At 34.4% G+C, this 22,334-nt stretch overlaps 1 protein-coding gene across 9 annotated transcripts in view; it reads left to right on the forward strand.

Annotated features, from left to right (window-relative positions):
- Positions 1-22,314, forward strand: part of LOC143252335 (disheveled-associated activator of morphogenesis 1-like) — a 116,144-nt gene extending 93,830 nt beyond the window's left edge. For all 9 annotated transcript variants that reach the window (XM_076504299.1, XM_076504302.1, XM_076504307.1 and 6 more), the window contains 6 exons: positions 483-697; positions 2,749-2,810; positions 6,402-6,462; positions 12,288-12,419; positions 12,632-12,802; positions 18,734-22,314. In XM_076504299.1, the coding sequence (XP_076360414.1) occupies positions 483-697; positions 2,749-2,810; positions 6,402-6,462; positions 12,288-12,419; positions 12,632-12,802; positions 18,734-19,042 (950 nt within the window). In that variant the 3' untranslated portion in view covers positions 19,043-22,314. The remainder of the gene's footprint in view (positions 1-482; positions 698-2,748; positions 2,811-6,401; positions 6,463-12,287; positions 12,420-12,631; positions 12,803-18,733) is intronic.
- The last annotated feature ends 20 nt before the right edge of the window (positions 22,315-22,334 follow it).

The following is a 22,334-nucleotide window of genomic DNA, read 5'->3' on the forward strand; positions in this document are numbered from 1 at the left end:
GAACTGTACAGTAAACTTTTATCCACATTCAGTTGGTCATGTATTCATTAACTGTTTAATTATTATTATCCCATATTCATCTTGAATTTGTTGAAACTAAATAGAAATATCAATAAATTCGACTTCTTTTTTTATATTAGTATTTGTCTGTTTACATTAATTTCTGATCATTTGAGTGATCAGGTTGTTAAATATTAGTCTATGTATCTCAAATTTATCAGCATTGTAATGTTCAGCCTATGAAATTTCATTGCATTTACTTTCCCTAACACAACGTCTCGTTTCAAGCTTTTGTTTATTTCTTCCATAACCTTTGGTTGCTACGTAATTTCCTTTGTCATTAATTTACTAAGTGAGCATAAGCCAATAAATTAATCCCTCGTGCCTAAAAAGTTTCTATTTTTCTAATTTTATGCCATTAATTAAAATCGCAGATTTTTTGACACTCAGTATGATCTATAATTTCCGTCTTTGATTAACAGCTGTTGTAGAGGCTTCCAGAGAGGTCCAACGTAGTAAGAGATTGAAAAAACTTCTGGAAGTAGTGCTAGCCTTTGGTAACTACATGAACAAAGGTCAAAGGGGAAACGCTGTAGGCTTCCGACTTGCTAGTCTTAACAGGGTTGGTGACACAAAGTCTTGCACCAATCGCAATGTGACACTTCTCCATTTTCTTGTTGAAACTCTAGAGAAAAAGGTGAGAATTATTTACGAGTCTTATGAAATACTGTGGAGTTATATTTGGTTAAATTAGTTTTTAAATTGTAACGTATTTCAACGGTTTTTTGTTTATTTAGATATAAATAATTTATTATAATAAAAGAAAGGCGACATTGATTTGGATTTGTCTTTAAAAGTCATGGTGAAATTGATAAATATTTAAATAGATCACCCAAGATATTTTTGGGAACAAATATTTTAGCATATAAAGTTGCTAAATAGATATATAAATCATACTGTATTAACAATTTATTATCTTCTGTAAGTTAGCTATCTTGCGTTTGTTGTGTGGATACTATACACATATGTTTGTTTGTTTTTTGAATTTCGCACAAAGCTACTCGAGGGCCATCTACACTAGCTGTCTCTAACTTAGCAGTGTAAGACTAGAGGGAAGGCAAGTAGTCATCACCACCCACCGCCAACTCTTAGGCTACTCTTTTACCAACGAATAGTGGGATTGACCACCACATTATAACGTTCCCACGGCTGAAAGGGCGAACATGTTTGGTGCGACGGGGATTCGAACCCGCGACCCTCTGATACGCCTATGAATAAATTTCAAACTCTGGCATGCGAGTATGTGAGTGACTGGTTTTAAATTAAAGTTATTACGTTTTGTTATCACATAATGAAATGCGTTAACAAAATAAAACAAACTTGTACCCGTCTCTGCTGAGTTGGCTCAAACCAGTCGGTTATTCTGGCTTTACGTATAATGTTTATACTACAGCTGCTAACGCGTTATAATATTTAGATTTACCATGAAATTAATTCCCTTATGTTTTCTAGCGTTCTATGGGCCATTAAATGTGATATTTTATTTGCGCTTAGGAAGTTCTAATAAAACAAAGAATGAAACTAATTTTACTTGTTGTTCACCTTGTAATTTGACTAACACCATAGAGGATTGTCTGTTTTTTCGCTTTTTTGCACACAATGGGCTAAACTAGATCAGAGACCCATTTGGTTCTTAGTTTTGAACTATGGAGCAGAAGGAAGGGAAAACAGCTGATAGTATGTGGTGCCTGTAACGGCCACTCCAGAATTATACAGCTGATAGTATGTGGTGCATGTAACGGCCACTCCTGAAGTATAGGCCACGCTGGGACCAAGAACACGAACTACATAAAAAATATTAAATTCAGTTCAAAATAGCTCTTTCAAAATAAGAGATACTTACATGATATATTTTTTTGATCAAGGATTAATATTTTAAACATTTGGATTTTCTTTGTTTCAAGTGTCTTTTTCTTATAGAATAATTTTATAATTTCAAAGTACACTTGCCCAACTTTCATATTTAATTTATTCTTGCTGTTAAATAAGCTTTACTTTTTTAACATTTTTGTATTATTGTTGTCTGATATAACATGTTTACTATTTTAATTCATGACAATTTAGTTAACAGTTTTTAATCTGAATATATCTTGATTATCGATTCTTTATTGTTAAATAAACGTTAAAATTACTCGATCTGTTATATCGATTTCATGCGTAATTAATTTTTTTTGTAAAAGTGTTCTTAAAAATATCTTTACATTTTTTGGTCTTAAAATATAATTTTTTTTAAAATCGCAGTAAACTGTTTATTAAATTAAATGACCTTTAGCGTGTTACTCGATAACTAGCTTCAGGCAAACGTCAGTTTTTTTAGTTATATACAGATCTTTAATTTAATCTGATGGTTAGGGAACTTGACTCTCAACCCACGGATTGCAGAATCGAAACCCATAGCCGAAGATGCTCCTTCTCTCAACAGTTTGAATGTTATAGTGTGAGAATCAATCTACCATTCATTGTTAAACAATATCCCAAGAGGTGGCGGAGGGTGGTATTGACTAGCTGTTTTCCATCTAGTCTATTTCTTTAAAATTAGGGACAACTAGTTCATATAACTCTCGAATAGTTTTTCGCGAAATTCAACGAGAAAATAAACTTTTTATTTTTTGAAGTGTTTGTAAGTACCATATGGATGTATCACTATGGCAAATATTGTCACAAGATGAATCGTTTGTTATCTTATAGTTTAAAGACGTTCTGAAGCTAGAAGAAGATGTTCCTCATATTCGACAAGCATCAAAAGTAAAGTAAGTGGTGAAATAAATAAATGATGAGACGTTTGCCTAATTCCTAAAACCTATACATAAGTTATCATTGTTTATTACATAAGTTTCAAATTAATGGACACTTGTTTCTGGGGATCGTTATCATAAATGCACAGTAAATTACAGTTACTCTGAAAGAGAGCATATCAATACTCAACAGTCAAGTAAAAGAAATCAAAGACAAAAGGAATTATCTCTTTTAAAACATCATATCCAAAACTCTGACTGATAATATTTGCTAATAAACAAAAACAAGCCTAAACAAAAATAAAAAATGCTGCACAAATTAAAAGGATCCACAGGATAAGAGCTATAATTCGTCAACCTGTGGTACATTTTATATCCCACGAATCCTGGGGATCCGTTTAATTTGTACAGCGTTTTTGCTTTTTGTTTAGGCTTGTTTTCTTCTATTATAATATATATACATATAGCTATATTTGATAACTTTAAAATGTTGTTGAATAATGTATATATTTAGACAGACACTAAACACCTGATTAAACTACGTATTTGAGTTAACCTATTAATTTTGTAAAGTCTGAATAATTTTTACAAATTATAAGTGACCATTATTTCACTGTAAAATAGCCACGCACTATTTCACTCTTCTAAAGTATGCTGCATTATCCAACCTCAAAGTGAAAATGTACAAACCTTACATAGACGAAGACATTAAGCGTTTATATTTATTGTAATGTTGGTATTTTATTTGCTTGTACTTAATGGGCTATCTGTGCTCTGCCCATCACGGGTATTGAAACCCATTTTCTAGTGTTGTAAGTCCGCAGATATACCGCTGTGCCACTGGGGAGCATCTTGGTATTTTATGACATTTATTTGTTCATTTAAATTAGACTGTAACTAATGGAAGTTTCTTGCAGTCTCTAATTTTTGTTGTTGTTAGACAAAACAATTTATACTTAACATAAATAAACCACAGAATTTGTTACACAATAATTTTTCGCAAAATGAAAACACACAAATGAAATGCGTTATGATTTGGGTAGTGTTAATTGAAGAAACAAGTTAATGTTGCTGTGACCTCTCTCTAATGTTCCCTGTTTTTTTTATTTGTAATTCTAAGAACAAAGCGCGTTGTGTACTTTAACGCTTAAAATTTGATAACATTGTATTACAGGTACGTTTGCAAATGTGAGAATGGCACTATGTAACATAGATTTTATTCCTGGATAGTATGTGTTATTTCTTAATTGCTTATGTTATAAAAGTACAGAAAATGGCCATTATTCCCTTCAAACTTTGCTTTTGTGACCTGGATAACGAAATTTAGAAATTAACATGTTTTATGTAAGAACGGGCAAATTTCTACATTTTCATTTACATAAGGTCTGAATAAAACAACATATGAATCAAGATTTACATGCTTTTATACTAAAGTTATAGAAAAATGTTTAGATGTGAGAAGTTTGTCGAGATTTGCGACTGTAATGTAAATCACTTTCACGTATCAGCCCCCAAATATAGTTTCCCATCATGTTGTCGTTATGCGCTCCTTGGTAGCAGCGTTCAAAGTCCAGTATATCTTGGTCGAAGCGCTCACCTTACTCCCCTGAGTATGCTCCCATGTTCTCCTTGAATTTATCAAGACGAACGTCAATGATATGGACTTTCAGAGATATCTTGCAGCCCATTTTGCCGTAGTTCTTCACCAGAGCCTCGACTAGTTCCACATAATATTCAGCCTTGTGATTGCCCAAGAAGCCCCAAACCACTACGACAAAGCCGCCCCAAGCTTTTTTTTTTTCTTCCTACTGAGCTTCTTGGGAAATTCTGTGCACTCCAGGATCTTCTTTATTTGTGGTCCAACGAAGACATCAGCTTTGACCTTTGCCTCAAACAGTTTAGGGAAGAAGTATCGAAGGTACTTCAAGGCTGCAGACTCCTTATCAAGAGCTGTGACAAATTGTTTCATAAGACCCAGTTTTATGTGCAATGGTGGGAACAACACTTTCTGGAGGTCCATTAGTGGCTCACACTTCACATTATGCCTCCTTAGAGAGAACTCGATCCGTTATGGCCAGTGCTTCCTGTTGTAGTGCGCTGCAGTGTCCCTGCTGTCCCAAAGGCAAAGATAACAGGAAAACTTTATAGCCTCCTTGGAGAACCATCAGGAATGCTACCATTTTGAAGTCTCTGATAACCTCCCAGCCATACTCATCATACTTCAAGGCTTCTAGCAAGGTCTTGACACTGTTGTATTCCTCTTTGAAGTTCACCGAATGAGCCAGGGGAAGAAACGGATACTTATTTCCGTTATGGAGTAGCACAGCTTTGAGATTTCTTGTTGAGCTATCATTGAAGATGTGCCACTCGTTCGGGTTACAGGCAATTCCAATTGCCTCGCATAGACCGGATACATCGTGGCAGAAGCAGAGCCCATCTTGACGAGTGAAGAAGCTTGAAAAATGTCGGTGACGCTTTCTCTGACTTGCGACTAGCACACTTTCATCTAACGAATCCCACTCCTTGAACCTAGATGTCAAAAGCTTGGCATTCGACTTTGTTAGACTAAAATTTCTGATCAAGTCATTGAGGTCTCTTTGATTGGGGTAGTACGGGTTTATCTCACCAGCCGCTCCTCTGAAATTGTAATCTGGATAAGGCACTCGACTAGTAATTTAAGGGTTGCGGGTTCGAATCCCCGTCACACCAAACATGCTCGCCCTTTCAGCCGTGGGGGCATTATTATGTGACGGTCAATCTCACTGTCTGTCGGTAAAACAGTAGCCAAAGAGTTGGCGGTGTGTGGTAATGACTAGCCGCCTTCCCTCTTGTCTTACATTGCTAAATTAGTGACGGCTAGTGCAGATAGCCTTTGAGTAGCTTTGCGCGAAATTCAAAACAAACGAAACCAATTCCTGATATAATTAAATTAGCTTAGACATAGAATATTATATGTGTCCAAACATCTGAGCTATTTCGCTCTTTGAGATTTCACACTTCCAACAGTCTATATTTTCTCTTCTTCTCCTTTGATGCATATTAAGACATTTTTCCATCATTCACACACTTCAACATCACTAATAAGTCTGTGAACTAGCACGCATTTGTGTCTAAAACAGGTTAAATAGAATGGAGCATGTCACATTATCTCTTGGTACGCTAAAGTGTACATTTCATTTATATTTAAATTAAGTTTAAAGTGTATTATACAAACAACAAAGTGATAAACTTCTTTACAAACAAACATGCTCTTCAGAAATACAGCATGGCAAATTTTTAGTGTTTTATATAAGTGTCTATTAGTATTGTGCACCCCAGTAGCACAGCAGAATGTCTGCGAACTCACACCACTAGAAATCGGGTTTCGATACCAATGGTGAGCAAAGCACTAACTCTTTGTATAGCTTCGTGCTTACATAATTACCAACAAACAATACAACAGTACGTCTTTAAATACAGAATTTCTAGAATAATAGAATTCTAATCACAAACACCGAATTCTTTTAAGCCTATCTGTTTTAGACCTAGCATTAATTAAGCCCTTATGAAGTACGGATTAATTTCAAATAATCAATCAATTTATTAATGTTGTTATTTTGAAAACAGCATGACAGAATTATCCAAAGAAATTCAAGGTTTGAAGACAGGTCTTCAAGAAGTACAGAAGGTAATTAAATATTCTATTATTATTATTTGTTATTTTGCTCTAGTGTTTATTAAAAGATTGTGATTCTCTTCGTATATAGTGTCGCTTCTGTTTCACGTTAGACATTAAGACTACTAATGCAAAAAATAATTAAATTACAATGTATTATTTTAATATCATAACTTGTGTTTATCATACTCTAGATATTTGTGTGTCTCCAAAGAAGATGCACATTGATAACACGTTTCCCGTTTCAAAAAGTACCTAAACATGTTGAGCGCACTTAACCAAACATTATGACAGCTTCCTGTATCGATTTTCAACATTTCCAGTAGCTTATAATATCCGTTCTACGTGCTATAATTCTAGTCTATGAAACTACCAATTTCGTCTGTCTCTACACTTACACTCATTGAATGCCCCTACAAAGCACGAATTGTTAACCAACATGTAACGCATCCAAAGGATCCAAGTGCCCGAGAATAAAAGGAGAGATGAAATGAGTGTGTGTTTGTGTGTGTTTTCGTATAGCAAAGCCATATCAGGCTATCTTCTGAGCCCACCAAGAGGAATCATACCCCTGATTTTAGTTTTAGCGTTGTAAATCCGTAGGCTTACCGCTGTATTCGCGAGGGGGCGAGATAAAATGAAATGTTATCGCTAAACGAGGGCGGTAGGCTGTGTGACCTATGAAGCCACAGTTACAGAGATGGCTACCAGAGGGCTGATAGTTCCATAATGTGCCACTTGGAGCGATGAGATTACGTATGTGAAGTGACAAAAAAATGTAGAACGTCATCAAAGGTGAGCTACTTTTGAGGGGATGCTTTGTCATGCTGTTTTGCGATAGAACCACCTGATGGCATTGTTTAACGTGTTTGGACTTGATTGTCAAGTTGATTCGTCTGTTATAGAAGAACAACAAACAAACCACTGTTTCATTCTTTACTGCTCTCAAGAAGATACTGACATTATATTATCGTGATAAACAAGCTTTCTCCTTTATAATTTCACTTAAGTTTAACTTACCAACTGTGGAGGAATGTTTTTCACGTTAACTTAAATTATGTACAAATACCAGATAAAAACAACAATTAAAGTCATGTGTCCAAACAAAAATGAACAGTACGATGGTGTTTTTAGTTCATCGTTATCTGACAGTAACAAAATGTTTCAATAAGGAAGGTCAGTACTTTGTTTTATCAAGTTTGTTAGAGTTTGAATGTTTGTATAGTGTGTTTCACAATTCACTAATATTATTATGCTTATATCAGTGTAAGTTATAATATTCTTAGTCCTGAAAAGGAATATTTTAAATATAAATGCATATCTAAAACCAACAAACTCCAGATATTTATTCTATGCATCGTACATACTATTTTAAAGCCATCATACACTCATGGAATTACAGTATATGTGGAGCTTGGCATGGTCTGGTTTGAGTGAACATGCTCGCCCTTTCAGCAGTGGGGGACTTGTAAGTAACGGTTAATTCCCATATTCATTGCTAAAATAGTATCCAAAGCATCACATATTTTGTCCATTTTTTTTCATAATTATAACCCTAACATAAAAGATAACTTGCTTATGATTGAATCTAAATTTCGAATTTGAAAGTCTAAATTTGTTACGTTTAATATTTAACCAATCAGTTTTCAGTACTACAATGCCTTTACTCAAGTAGCCCTCGATATTAAAAATAACGTTTTGGTACATAAAAATATTAAATAAATATTTTAGCCAACTAGTTTTGTTAATACAGTTACCAAAAACAGGGCTAGATTTGTATTTTAGACTTGATATAGCAGCACAATGTGCCTAGAAAAAAAATTAAAACTCAGAATCTGACATTTCACGTTTTGAATAAATGTGTTCGAAACATCTAACCCCACTCTATATTTTGTACAGTATACTGTGTAGAAGCTTTTGTTGAATCCTTTGATCATAGATGTCACCCTGATTACACATCTTAAATGCATGTAAGTAAACAACAGGTTAAAAAAAGGTTCGTATTCCATCTATTGAAACATTTATTGATATAACAGAACTTCGAGTTTCAGAGAGATTATTTTTAAATCAGTTGTTTAAAATTATACTCAGTGGTTTATAGAAAACATGAAAAATGTGGAAAATGAAGAATGTGAACGTTTACTAAGTTACCAAAGAAAACAAAAGGAGAGAAGAACAGTTTAATAGTTAATGATGTGTACGTTTATTAACACTTAATCAGTGAAAGTGATGCTGGTGTACACTAAATAAGCCTTTTTTATTCTGTATCATTTGTTTTCTTGTTTTTGAATTCTGTGCAAAGCTACACGAGGGCTATCTGTGCTAGCCATCCCTAATTTAGTAGTGTAAGACTAGAGGGAAGGCAGCTAGTCATCATCACCCACATCCAACTCTTGGGCTACTCTCTTTTACCAACGAATAGTAGGATTGATCGTGACATTATAACGATCCCCATGGCTGAAAGAGCAAGCATGTTTGGTATGATGGGGATTAGAACCTGCGACCCTCAGATTACGAGTCAAATACCTTAACTCACCTGGCTATGCCAAGCCTATTCTGTATCTAAACTAGACCTAAATACAGTCATAATTGTACTATACAGTCAGATTGCAGGACTTAAGAATGAAATTCAGACTGTAAAGATGATAATAAATTGAATACTTGTTAACAGCTATACAGTCCATTTTTACCTTTATTTCATATGATTCAAGCAAAATTATCTTAGTTTGAACACGATTTGTATAAATTATCATAACTGCACAGTACTGTGCAAAAGTGTTAGGACAAGATAATATTTTGTCATTCTTTCCATTTTATGGGGCTAATTCTTCCATGTCATTACAAAATGTAAATTTCAACACTGGTAATGCTTCACTGATTCCTGTTGACAATTAAATGAGCCAGGGTGAGAATACTTATTATTCTTTAGAATTCCTGTATACTTGTACCAAGGGCATGTCATAAGGGTTCTGCTTGAAGTAATATACTGATCAAATTTAGGGTCTGAAATAACTGTCAAGGTGCCCCATGCACTGTCTTGAATATATTAAAAGAAGCTAGCATATGGTATCACTATATACTAGAATAAATCAGTTTAATAGCACTCAACAAATAAACCTTGATAAAAACAGTGTTTAGCCATTAAACAGTGGCCTTCATCAACTGGTGCTGCTGCCTACAACATTCTCACTATTTAAGAGTTAACACTATATATATCATATAGTGAGACAGGTTAGTTTTACCCTACAGATGACTTAGTTGCTGTAATAGTAATCCTGCTCAGTATGAGAGGAACCACAGGTTTGGACATTTGGTACATGTGCTTGGTTGCTTGACCAGTGGTGCAAAGCTACCATCCATGGGATTATGACTGAATGTCTCTATGTCAGAATCTTGTCTAGTCACTAGTATACAGAGAGCTTATGTAAAACCTTTACAGGGTGCTAGTTGAACTTATTGACAAAATTGCTGCAGGCTTGAAATGCTCCTCAAACACTGTCAAGTACACTTTAGATGTTGAGACCTTAACAGGTAAATCTGAAAATAGGAAAGAAAGAGGCAGAACACCTAAACTCAGTGATACTGATGTTAAATATCTTTGTTTATGCAGCCTACAGGACAGAAGAAAGACTGCTACTGATATCAAGTATGAGATAAACTACCATGTACCAACTGTCAGAAAAGTGTCCAGATCTACAGTATTAAGAAGGAACAACAAGAATATAATATTTGGTCATGTGGCAGTTAAAACACCTTTACATCAGTCTCCAAATATTGTCAAGCGACTGGTATTTGCTAAAAATATACAAAACTTGACTGTTGATGATTAGAAAAGGGAGTTATAGATAGATGAGTACAAGTTGAAATATTTGGTTTAAAGTGCAAGTCGTACATCCAGTGGGGGACAGGTGAAAGATACTCAACACATAACACCTACTATAAAGCATGGGGAGAGAAGTGTAATGGTTTTGGGGAGATTTTGCTGAACCACAGGAGATTGTTGCAAAATAGATGGAATAATGGACCAGCACTACTACTATCAGATACTGATCCACTCAGTAATTTGTATATTATTGGTAAAGGATTCTACTACTAAGAAGGTAATGACCCCAAACACTCATCCAATCTAAGCAGAAGTTACTTAGCTAAGAAGCTGCTGGGATCATACAAATAATCCAATGGCCCTCACAGAACCCAGATCTTAACCCAATTGAGCAGATCTGAGATTTGATAAATCATAAACTTGAAAATCAAAAGTTACTTCCAAAGAAGCTTTATGTGAGTGTATTAGAGACATTTCAAGTAAAATCCTAAAGAACACTTGGATTAAATATATTACAACAATGTCTGAAAGACTGACTGTCTGCAGTTATTAAAGAAAAACGAAAACATGAAACATTAACTGTTTGCTGAACTCAAGCACTTCCACTGAGTTTCTGTTGTACTAAATATGAAGTTTGATAACATGCTGATGTTTCACCTGTGATTTACCTTCCATTGTTTTTCAGTCTAAAATCTAATTGTTTACTTTGTCCTAACTCTTTTACACAGTACTGTTGGTTAAGATAGTGTATGAATAATCATATGAGATGATACATAAGGTTAATATGTACAGTTAGAATGTTCTATGTATAAATCTATACAGAAATCAGCCCGTTTAAAGACTGCATAGATTGTTTATTAAATTAATACATGTATTAGTAAATCATGAAATATTCTATAAAATATTCAAACCTAAAATAAATTAATGTAAGATATCAATATTAAATTTACCTATTCAAAGGCTTTCGTTATTATTTAGGTAAAACTGTAAGGTTAATCATAAAGATAGTATAGAACTAATATCGGTTTAAGAACTGTAAAGAGATATTGGTTGTTTTGTTTTTTAGGTTTTTATATTGCATGACACAACTTGATCAACGAGTTCAGACACGATCAACATCTCGTAATCTGAGGGTCGCGGGTTCGAATCCCCGTCACACAAAACATTCTCGCCTTTTCCGCCGTGAGGGCGTTATAATGTTACAATCAATCCCACTAGTCGCCAGTAAAAGAGTAGCCCAAGAGTTGGCGGTGGTTGGCGATGACTAACTGTCTTCCCTCTAGTCTTACACTGCTACATTAGGGACGGCTAGCGCAGATAGCCCTCGTATAGCTTTGCGTGAAATTCAAAAACAAACATCAGTATATAGTGGTTCAATCGCAAACTACAAAACATTTATCCGCAAAATTAGTCACTCCTTTGATGACGCTCTGTAGTTTTTTGCCACTCATCATGGGAATATTCGCCCTCTCTCGTCACCCTGTAGAACTTTGGCGTTATAACTTTCAAATAATAGCTCACCTTCATCGTTCCTTTCTTTGCGCCTTCTTCGGTTGCCATATGAGTTGGATGGATCATGTTACATGTTTAAAGAATGATCCGGATAATTTTGGTATATCAGAGTGTCCAGCATTTCATATAGTCACATTTAGTGCATTATTTTATTTTCAACAGAAATGACGCTAACATTCATGCACTAAACTTGGAAGAAACAAATTCCAAAAGAGGTGTAAACAAATTTTTTTTCTTTGCTTGCAAAGGAGAAATTATAATTTTCCAAAACAATTTTCTGTTAATATAACTTACGTAAAATGTTTTATAATTTATTCAACAATTCATATCTTATTCTATAATTCTGTGTAACAAGAGAAGCAAAACTAATGTGTTTGTTCTTGTGAAATTCCAAAATATTTCTGTACATGTTCATAAAATACATAAATACACGATTAATTATTCATATGACTTAACATTGGATAAAAGTCGTGTTCCTTACCTCGTTGTTGTTATTTCTTAGGAGTTGGAATTCTATCGCTCACATAAACAACAGCCTGGAGATAAATTCGTTCCTGTCATGAGAGAATTTATTACCAGCGCCACCTACAAGTTTTCAGAGTTAGAGGACGCCTACCAGGACATGAAGCTACGGGTACGTTTTGTACTTTTGAATACTAAGAAAAAAGCAATCGCATTGATACCTTTTGATTATAAACTACATAAAAAAAATCACTTCTACGTTGAAAAATGGAATTATATTTAGACTATTCCTCTATTTATGTTTGACAAAAATCTCATTTTTAATTTCCTAAAAAAAATCTTTCTAAAATGAATTAATTACTTTGTTTTTTTCGTTCTTTCTAGTATGAAAAAGTTGTTCGGTTATACGGAGAAGACCCAACTCAGATGCAACCTGATGAATTTTTCGCCATCTTTGATACGTTTTTAACATCTTATAATGAAGCTCGTCAAGAGTGTGATAACTTGAGAAAGAAACGAGAAAGTGAAGAAAAGAGAGCGAAACAAGAAGCAGAGGTACAACAAGAAACTTGTTTAGAAGTGATGGTGTTTCTTGTATATAGAGGAAATAAAACACCAAAACACATACCTTTACTAGTGTTACATGTAGTAATGGTGTAGAACATAGTGCCTGTCACCATTACTAATGTATACATGTAGTTATGGTTTAGATATAAGCACCTGTTATCTTAATGGTCAAGATCATAGCTCCTGTTGCCTTTGTTACATGTATACCTGTAATGTATACGTATAGTAATGGTCAATGTTGTATCACCTGTTATCTTTACTAGTGTATAGATGTAGTAATGGTCTAGGATATAGAACCTGTTACCTTTACTAGTGTATAGATGTAGTAATAGTCAAGGACATAGAACCTGTTACCTATACTAGTGTATACATGTAGTAGTTGTCAAGGACATAGAACCTGTTACCTTTACTAGTGTATACATGTAGTAATGGTCTAGAACATAGTTTATATTACTTGGTCCTGTATTATGCAGTCACTGACTGCACTGGCACATTTTTCCTGCCATTTGAGGTGAAGGATGACATTTACATTTCAGGAACTGTTTGACTTAGAATGTGGCCATTCTGTTAAGACTATCCATACAGAAGAACCATGTGAAATTGTTCTCCAAGTAAACACTATGCCACTGTTTACCTTACGTAGGGCACTTGTTTGTTTTGAATTTCGAGCAATGCTACACGAAAGCTACTTTTTAATTAGGCAGTGTAAGACTAGAGAGAATGCAGATAGACGTCACCACCCACCGCCAACTCTTGGACTACTCTTTTACCAACGAATACTGGGATTGACCGTCACTTTATAACGAAAGGACGAGCATGTTTGGTGTGATGGGGATTCGAATCCGCGACCCTCAGATTGCGAGTCGAGCACCCTAATCACCTGACCATGCTGGGCCTTCAAAAGAGCAGAAACCGAGTTATATGTTATAGTTACCTTACACCGAAAGCTTAGTTTTGTGTAACAAACCTTTCCTATGGTCGAATTTCTTCTATGGTACAGCTCAATATAGATAAAAAGTTGGTGCATTTAACAATATAAATTTTATTCATTAAAAACTATTTTGGGTATATTTTTTATTAAAAAATTTAAGTTGTTAACATATTCGCATTTCTTGTTGATATTTTGGGTGTTTGATGCATATTAATAAAATATTCAAAGGACGTTACCTCGAATAATCTCAAGATGTTGCTACAGATTATGCCTACAATTTCCCATACGAATAACGATTAATTTCCTTATCTTTCCATTTCTAAATTATTTGTTTGTTAGTGGACTTTCGATCAATCAAAGTTCCTACACATGTGTGGATGTGTGACTGAATTTCGCCGACAAAATGAATTTATTGACTCACATTGATAACAAACTTGCTCCGTTAAATTTTGAATGTAAATGTATAAAACGTTGTGACTTGCGCACTCTAATCTCTCTTTATGCATAGGAATAAATAAATCTGAATAAAAATGTAATTGATATTTTCGGATATCCTTGAACAGAAAAGGTGTAGATAAAGTACTAGAATGATTAGAACCGTCACCTGACTAGTGTGTGTGTCACATGATCCAATTAGAATCGTCACCTGACTAGTGTGTGTCACATGATCCGATTAGAATCGTCACCTGACTAGTGTGTGTCACATGATCCGATTAGAATCGTCACCTATCAGTGATGACGAGAAACCCACTTGTTGAGAAATATATATGCAAAAACGGCTCGTTTGGGCTCTTTACATAGAAGAGCGAACAACGTTTTGACCTTCTTCGGTCATCGTCAGGTTCACAAAGAATCGTCACCTGACTAGTGTGTGTCACATGATCCGATTAGAATCGTCACCTGACTAGTGTGTGTCACATGATCCAATTAGAACCGTCACCTGACTAGTGTGTTACATGATCCAATTAGAACCGTCACCTGACTAGTGTGTGCCACATGATCCAATTAGAAATTTCGTCACTTTTTGCCGAATATTTGTTGTCAGCTTAAATATTCGTCGCAAAGAGACATTATTTATTTTTCTCCCAACATTTCCCAAAATAGACATATAAAACTATTGCTGGTAGAATTCACAGAAAATGAGACTTTTGTTTAAAAACTGGCGAAGAGTTTGTTTGCTTTGAATTTCGTGCAAAGCAACTCAAGGGCTATCTGCGCTAGCCGTCCCTAATTTAGCAGTGTAAGACCAGAGGGAAGGCAACTACTCATTACCACCCACCGCCAATTCTTGGGCTACTCTTTCACATTATTACTCCCACACGGCTAAAAGGAGAGTATGTTTGGTGCGAAGGGGATTCGAACCCGCGACCCTCAGATTACGAATCGGACGCCTTGACCCACCTGGCCATGTCGGGCCTTTGGCAAAGAGAGAAAGCGTTTGACCCACTCATTTGACCCTGTATATATATAGATATTCAGGGATGTAATGTATATATTAAATAAAACGATGGTTTTTAGTGAAAATGAAAAAGAAAAGGAAGAAATGAAACTGATTTAGAATTTTCTGTTGACTGGTTTGCTCATCATTCGTAAAATAGGCATAATCTAATGCCCTTCTCCAGAATTGAAAAGAACAAATTTTTGGCCTTCATCCTGTTTGTAAACTTTTATTCAACAGGCTGTACTTATTTTTTATTCTAGACTTGCGCAAATTTTTTCAGTAACCCCCAATGATTGTGAAGTAACGAAAAAAAATGTGCAAATAGTTTTTCTTAGAGATTTGAATTTATATATACCCACTTTTTTTATTCCATAAAATATGGCTTAGAATGGCTTTTAAGATAACCTTTATTCGCCGTTAAGGAAATAAACAAATTCAGTACGGGAAGTGCTGTGACGAACATCGAACTGGGCTTGTGCAACGCGATCACCTAGCAACCTTAACAAGTTAAGCCTTACTTTATCTGTGGTAAGCTTTAATATATACTAACCTTAGCACTAACGGTAAAAGAACTCAATCTGCGTCTATTTCACTGAGGCAGTTACGCCTCTCATTTAGTTTTAAATAAGTATTTATACACGTATTTACTCCATATAATGTAATATATTTGATAATGAGTGTACTTAAGCAATATTTTAATCTGTATATTTCTTCCTTGTGCGAGCTTTTTCCCAGTAATGATTAAAGTATAAGTGTCTTCAGTTGATCTGAAACAAAAATAAGTGGATTCCAGCTGAAAAAAGCCCAGCATGTTTAGGTGCTTACGGCGTTCAACTTGTCGCGGATACACGAAACATGCTTGCCCTTTCAGCCGTGAGAGAGTTACAACGATCAATCCCACTATTCGTTGGTAAAAGAGCAGCCCAAGAGTTGGCGGTGGGTGATGATGACTAGTTGCCTTCTCTCTAGTCTTACACCACTAAATTAGGGACGGCTAATGCAGATAGCTCTCGTGTAGCTGTCCGCAAGTTTCCAAAACAAACAAACCCAACCCGGCATGCTGTCATGCATTGTTCGACTATTCACGAAGACGAAGTTTATTAATTAATTATCTTTAGTTATCTGCAAATTTGCACATATTAATTTAGTTGCACGTTATTGCAGATAGCCCTCGCGTAGCTTTGCGCGAAATTCAAAACAGACAAATAAATCATTCGAAAAAATCTTGATCTAAAATAACATACATTTTAACTCAAACAATAAGTGATATATCATAAACACAACAAAAATGAAACAACTTGACATTATTGTATTCTTTCTTCTCTTTACTTGTATGCTGTGAAAGTTAATTTACATTCAATTTAGCTCCAAATTAATCAAATCAAATTTTGCTCAGCGTAGCTCGGTGACGATTTTTAGGCACGGAATTTCGGTATTTGGAAGACAGGAGTATATGTATTGCTAAACATTTTAATCATAAATCAAGAGGAGGCTTAATTTCAACGTGAGAGAGAAAAAAAACGAAACATGTCAGACCGCGACTGACTGCCAGTCGCGTGCAGACACGAAGTAGTGAAAGCTGCTCGTCGCCGGAGGTAACCCAAGAACATAGCTGCCGGTCTGTTCCAGCTAAAATAGGAATCACACTTGGAAAATAAACAAAACTCTGTCGCGGAAATGTAAGTCTGAAGCTCCTCATGAAGTCCAGCTGTCAAACGCTGCATCAGCTTTATGTGCCAAGCGACAAATGAAAGCATGTCGTTGCTTTAGATGAAGCACATGGCTGCCAGTTAAACCTCTATAAAGATTAGAGCAATTAAAAGCATTCTACCAGTGACGCGACATTTCAAAAATAATGTGCTGTGCACATCGACAAAGTTTTTGAAAGGATTTACATCGTTGTGGATTACAACTATAATGGTAAGCTCAGTACCGGGAGAGTCCAGACAAATGCTAAGACGAATTCTGTAAATTATCAATCTAACGTGTTGATACTGTTGTAACGAGAAGAAATACCATTTCTGTAAATCGAGAAGAAATACCATCTCTGTAACAATAAGGTATACACGTTCATCAAGACAGAGCGTCCAGTCATAAGTCCAAGTCAACGTGTTGGTTCCACTACAAGATGCATGAACAAACAATAATTCGTGGATTGTTTAAGTGGACCATTGAAAGTTGTTGGTCAGGCACTGTTGATGGACTTTGAAAAATATATAAGACCAGCCATTAGTTTGTAGTTAAGTACAAAGCTACTCAAAGTGCTATTTGTGCTCTGCCCATCATGGGTATCGAAATCTAGTTTGTAATGTTGTAAGTCCGCAGACATACCGCTAGGTCACTGAAGGGCAAAAGTAACCAAAGCTTTGCCCAGTAGTGGGCAACATTACAGCATATTTATGCTGTACAGAGGACGGCATCCTCTGTGGCAAGACAGAGGACGCCATCCGTGAACATAGGACGAAAACGGTATAAAGTCTATAACCACTCTCATTGTACCAAAATTGTGGCGACTTTAGTGCTTTATGCAAGTACTGTACTTGTTAAATAACATGTCTATCTACGTTAATGATGTCAGAAAAAATACGTAGGTTCAAGAAATCTTGATACAAAGTGATAAAAACTTTATAATTCAAGCGCTTTCAAAAGAAAAACCTTTCTTCTTAAGGGGCAAAATTATTCTCAGTTTGCTCCTGAAGAAGAAATGTCCACTTTTAGAAAGCGTTCGGTTTATAGGGTTTTTATCACTTTACACACACACACACGTGTCAGAACTGTGAATCTATATTTTTTAGCTCTGATAACACTAATTGTAATAACTATGTTCATTATAACATTTCTCGCAGCTTTATGCACTGATAAATGATACAAAATTAACATTTTCAGGCACTGATAGGGTAGATATTGTTACATAAATAATATTTTCTGTTTTTTTCCTGTGACCCAAAGCTGAGTCTAAGGCTTAGCTTTATACTTTCTGCAATGTCAAGCAGCAATCTTTTCATGGTTATTCTTAATTTAGAATATTAATATTTATTTCTAGGCTTATTTGACTTTGATACCTTTACGATGGTTTACTTTGAGTTTGTCTTTTAAGAGTTGTATTGAGTTAAGGTTATATTTGTTTTCGGAACAAGTGGTTCTTAATCTAAACGTTTTCTGCTTGAGTAATTTAACTCCAACATGTTTAAAAATATTGTTGAGTTTAATAATTTTATTACTTGTTTTGAATCATTTGTTGCGTTATGATATATCCAAATTTATTATTCCATAGAAACTGGTAATGTAAAAACTAGTTAACTCAGTACACTAAATTTTGTATTTAACTACGAGGGAAAATACATTTATTTTTATGTTGATTGTTTTACCGTTTAGAATTTACAAAAAAAGAAGGAATAAGTTAACTAAAACAGTTTAACATTAAGAATTTTTTTAATATTGAGTTATACGTGTAAGTCAACGTCGTAAACTGTTTTTACAACCAAACTTCCAGTTGATTTGGTAATAAGGATTTGTTACTTTCTTATTTTTTCTTTAATAATTGCAGATGAAGAAGAAAGAAAAACCTGGAAAGGAAATTAGCAACAAGACAGTAAATGGATTGAAAAATGGAAGTATCAATGGTATCCGTACCATTCATGGAACTCCAGATAAAGGGGAATTCGACGACTTGATTTCTGCTCTCCGAACTGGAGACGTGTTTGGAGATGATTTGGCTAAGTTTCGCCGCAACAAACGACGTGGCAGTCAACAGCATGCCTCCACTCTTGGAAGTGAAGTTAGCCCGAGAAGAAGTTCGCTTAGGGACTCCAGTAGAGAAAGGATGTGTTCGCCAGTGCGTACAATGAAGGCTTAACAATGGCTATTGTTTTAACACAACAAGCACGAGTGAAAAAGGAACGCACAAGTTATGGAAAGGTGTCCAATATCTCACCATAAAGCCATTGAAAGAAAAAAAAATCGCCGTTTTTCAAACTTTTTTTCTATATATACATTATGGAAGAGAGAGGGATGTACTTCCTGGAATATGAGAACTGTTGGACCAATATATATATCCTTTATCTCGTGTTGTAGGATGAGTGTATAGATGTCGCTTTAGAAACGTATATTTGTCCAACATATCACACCTCTATTAACAGTGTGTAAATGTTTGACAGAGCAACTCGATATTCAATGCTGGCATAAGACCAGTCACTTCTAAAATATTTATTATACCTGCATGATAACGATATATGATATGTATGTTAAGTATGTCTGGGCGAATCAATTACATACACATGAGAGACTAGGTTTAGTAGCGGCTTTCTACGTCTTTTATGCGCACTAGCATGTTCTAAACTTGTGGTTCCCGTTGTAAAATACAATGTTTGTAGATTTGCTTTCTAAATGAAGTAACAAAAGAAAATTATTTTATCAAGCTAAAGACTAGAAAGTCGTAAAAGGTGTGGGTTTCTTTCTTTAGATTTTAAACCTAACATTGATTGCGGTAAAACATATTAAAGTCGATAAAATCTCAAGTCTCTTTTGACTTAAATAATCATAATTTTTTTTTTTCAAACACTAGATCGTGAAGAAATTTTTTCCAGCAAACACTTTTATCCACAAAAATTAAGGTAACGTGCGTTTATTAATGGAGTTGGTTTGGTATTCCATTAACATTCTCTGCTGGTTGTAAACAAGTAATTTTAAGTACGTAAAAACTCTTTTACAGCTCCTCAACCTTCGGGTTTGTAAAGTTTTACTCCATTTATTAACTGAATTACAATGCTAGAATCGTATTTTATTCTTTTGTTAAGAGGAACTAGAACAGAATCGGGAAATTTAATATTTTTTGAATTAGACATGGTCGCCATTTGTAAGTAAGGTGCAATAGAATTTTTTTTTATTTAACTGAAGTTCAGTACAAATTTGCTACACTTGTATAAAAATATTTTCTTAGTTTCTATTGCTGGAACTTTTACATAGAATTGTGAAGAATAGTTGGTGTAGAAAAGTTTTCAAAATTTCACGAATTACTGAAACATTCCTAGTTTATTGCAAAATGGATTTGTAATATCCTAGTACCACTTGTGTTCATCCAAACTCGGTATCTTTCCATTAGATTTGATGCTAATGATAAAAAGTGTTAATGCAACCCAAATTATGAGATACGTGTTTAAATATTAATAGACGGCGATGAATATGATGAACCAAAATAGTTGTATGCTAGGATTTAATATATAGTGTTCGTTTGTTAGCATATTATGCACTCCAATACCAAGTAAGTCATATAGAAATATTCACTGACATCATCCTCTGTACTTAACTACTCTTCTCAGTGCCATATTACAAATAACCGTTTGTAATTAACATTGTACAGTTGCTTTATAATTGTGCATCCAACACTAATAACGGTAAAAATGTTATTCGTAGCAAAAGCGCTAAATTGATGCAGAAAATTTTGAATATTTATGTAGTTTAACATAGGAATTAAAATTGTTTTGTCGATTCTATAAAACTGCACTAGATGGCAGTAACACATCTGTTTTAGACTTACCACTGAAAAAACAATAACAAACGTTTAACTGCATTCATGATTATGAAAAGCTGGATATTTTTAAGTTAAAAGAATAACAACAAAATGATCGCTAACTATTAATTATATTATCTTTATTAATAAGATTACAGCAATATCCACCGCAACTACTAATAACGCGATAACATATAATTTTTGTTGTTTACTTAACAATTAGAATATTTATAAAGCATGGTCCCATTCAAATTTGGAGGTAGATTTGGTTGATGCAACATGATTTGAGTTGTACTTAATTTTAGTATGTCAATCCTGGTCTGGAAATTGATGCGCCTTGACACTTATTTGTAATAATTGTAGATATACAATTATAATTATTTTCAACAGAAAATTACACAGTGACTTAATCGCGATGTTTCCGCCTTGGATGAGCTATGAATTTATCCGAGTAGTTTCCAAAATGACTTATGACAATTCCATGTAATATTACAAGTCGCACTTGGATAAAATTTGCTTCTACTCAGGCTATGCCAACTGACATATCAATTGAATATTGAGCGAGGAATATTGGAAAGCTTCACTGCCACACGCAACATTTCGTTACGTATCACAACTGTTTTATTAACGTTACGTTCCTTATTGTATCAGTGATTACAAACGATGATGTTCGAGAGAACTTCCCATAATAAACAGAAACGTTACGTTCCTTATTGTATCAGTGATTACAAACGATGATGTTCTAGAGAACTTCCCGTAATAAACAGAAACGTCAAAGTCTTTAAAATACTAAATTTTCACCCAAGACTAATTCCAATATAAATGTTGATAAATATACTACAGTAACAAACTAACATTCACAAAAGAGAATATCCTTTTTTGCAATTTAGACGCTTGGAAATGGTCAGAACTTTCTATTTGACAACTGAATCCAAATGTATGTGGGGAAAACAACAACAAAAAAAAACCTTTAAGGTAATGAGATGTTTGACGTTTCATAAAACTATAACGTATTTTCGCCAACTAGTTGTACGTGCAGAACGTTAAAAATTTCTATTACATTTCATAACTGTCATGTGCACATTCGCTTTTTGTGCTTTATTATTTATACCCTTTCTTAGCGCTATGCAAAAACTTGTACAATGTAAAATATCTTAGTGTTATTGAGAGTATAAAACCACATAAAAACTGTAGTTTCAGTTTCTGCAAACGTGATAAAGCCTTATGTATATAAGTTATATACAATATTTAAAGCTTAGCTTGCTTATCTAGTCACTTTTGTAATTATGCTTCAGTATTGATTAGATATTTCTTTTTCTAATATTTTCTGATGTTTGCAAGCATAATGTACTTTTTTGTACGAGTAATATTTTTTAGGTAAATCAAACCAAGGTTTGAAGAAAAAGTTATTGATTGTTCAAATACCATGTATTTTAAATTGTATTTTCTTTTAATGTAAAAAACTTAAAGTAAAGATACATTTTGTTAACCTAAGTGAACTTGCTATAGGTGGAAGTAAATATAGCACCATAAGTATTCATTGCTACTGTTGTTTAAAACTTGTCAAAAGATAAGGGCTTGGAAATTAATAAACATGTAACTCGTGGCTAGATCGTAAATGTGTGTGTCTGTGTTACTA

Source organism: Tachypleus tridentatus, chromosome 6 (genome assembly GCF_004210375.1).
Source record: "Tachypleus tridentatus isolate NWPU-2018 chromosome 6, ASM421037v1, whole genome shotgun sequence".
Classification (NCBI taxonomy): domain Eukaryota; kingdom Metazoa; phylum Arthropoda; class Merostomata; order Xiphosura; family Limulidae; genus Tachypleus; species Tachypleus tridentatus.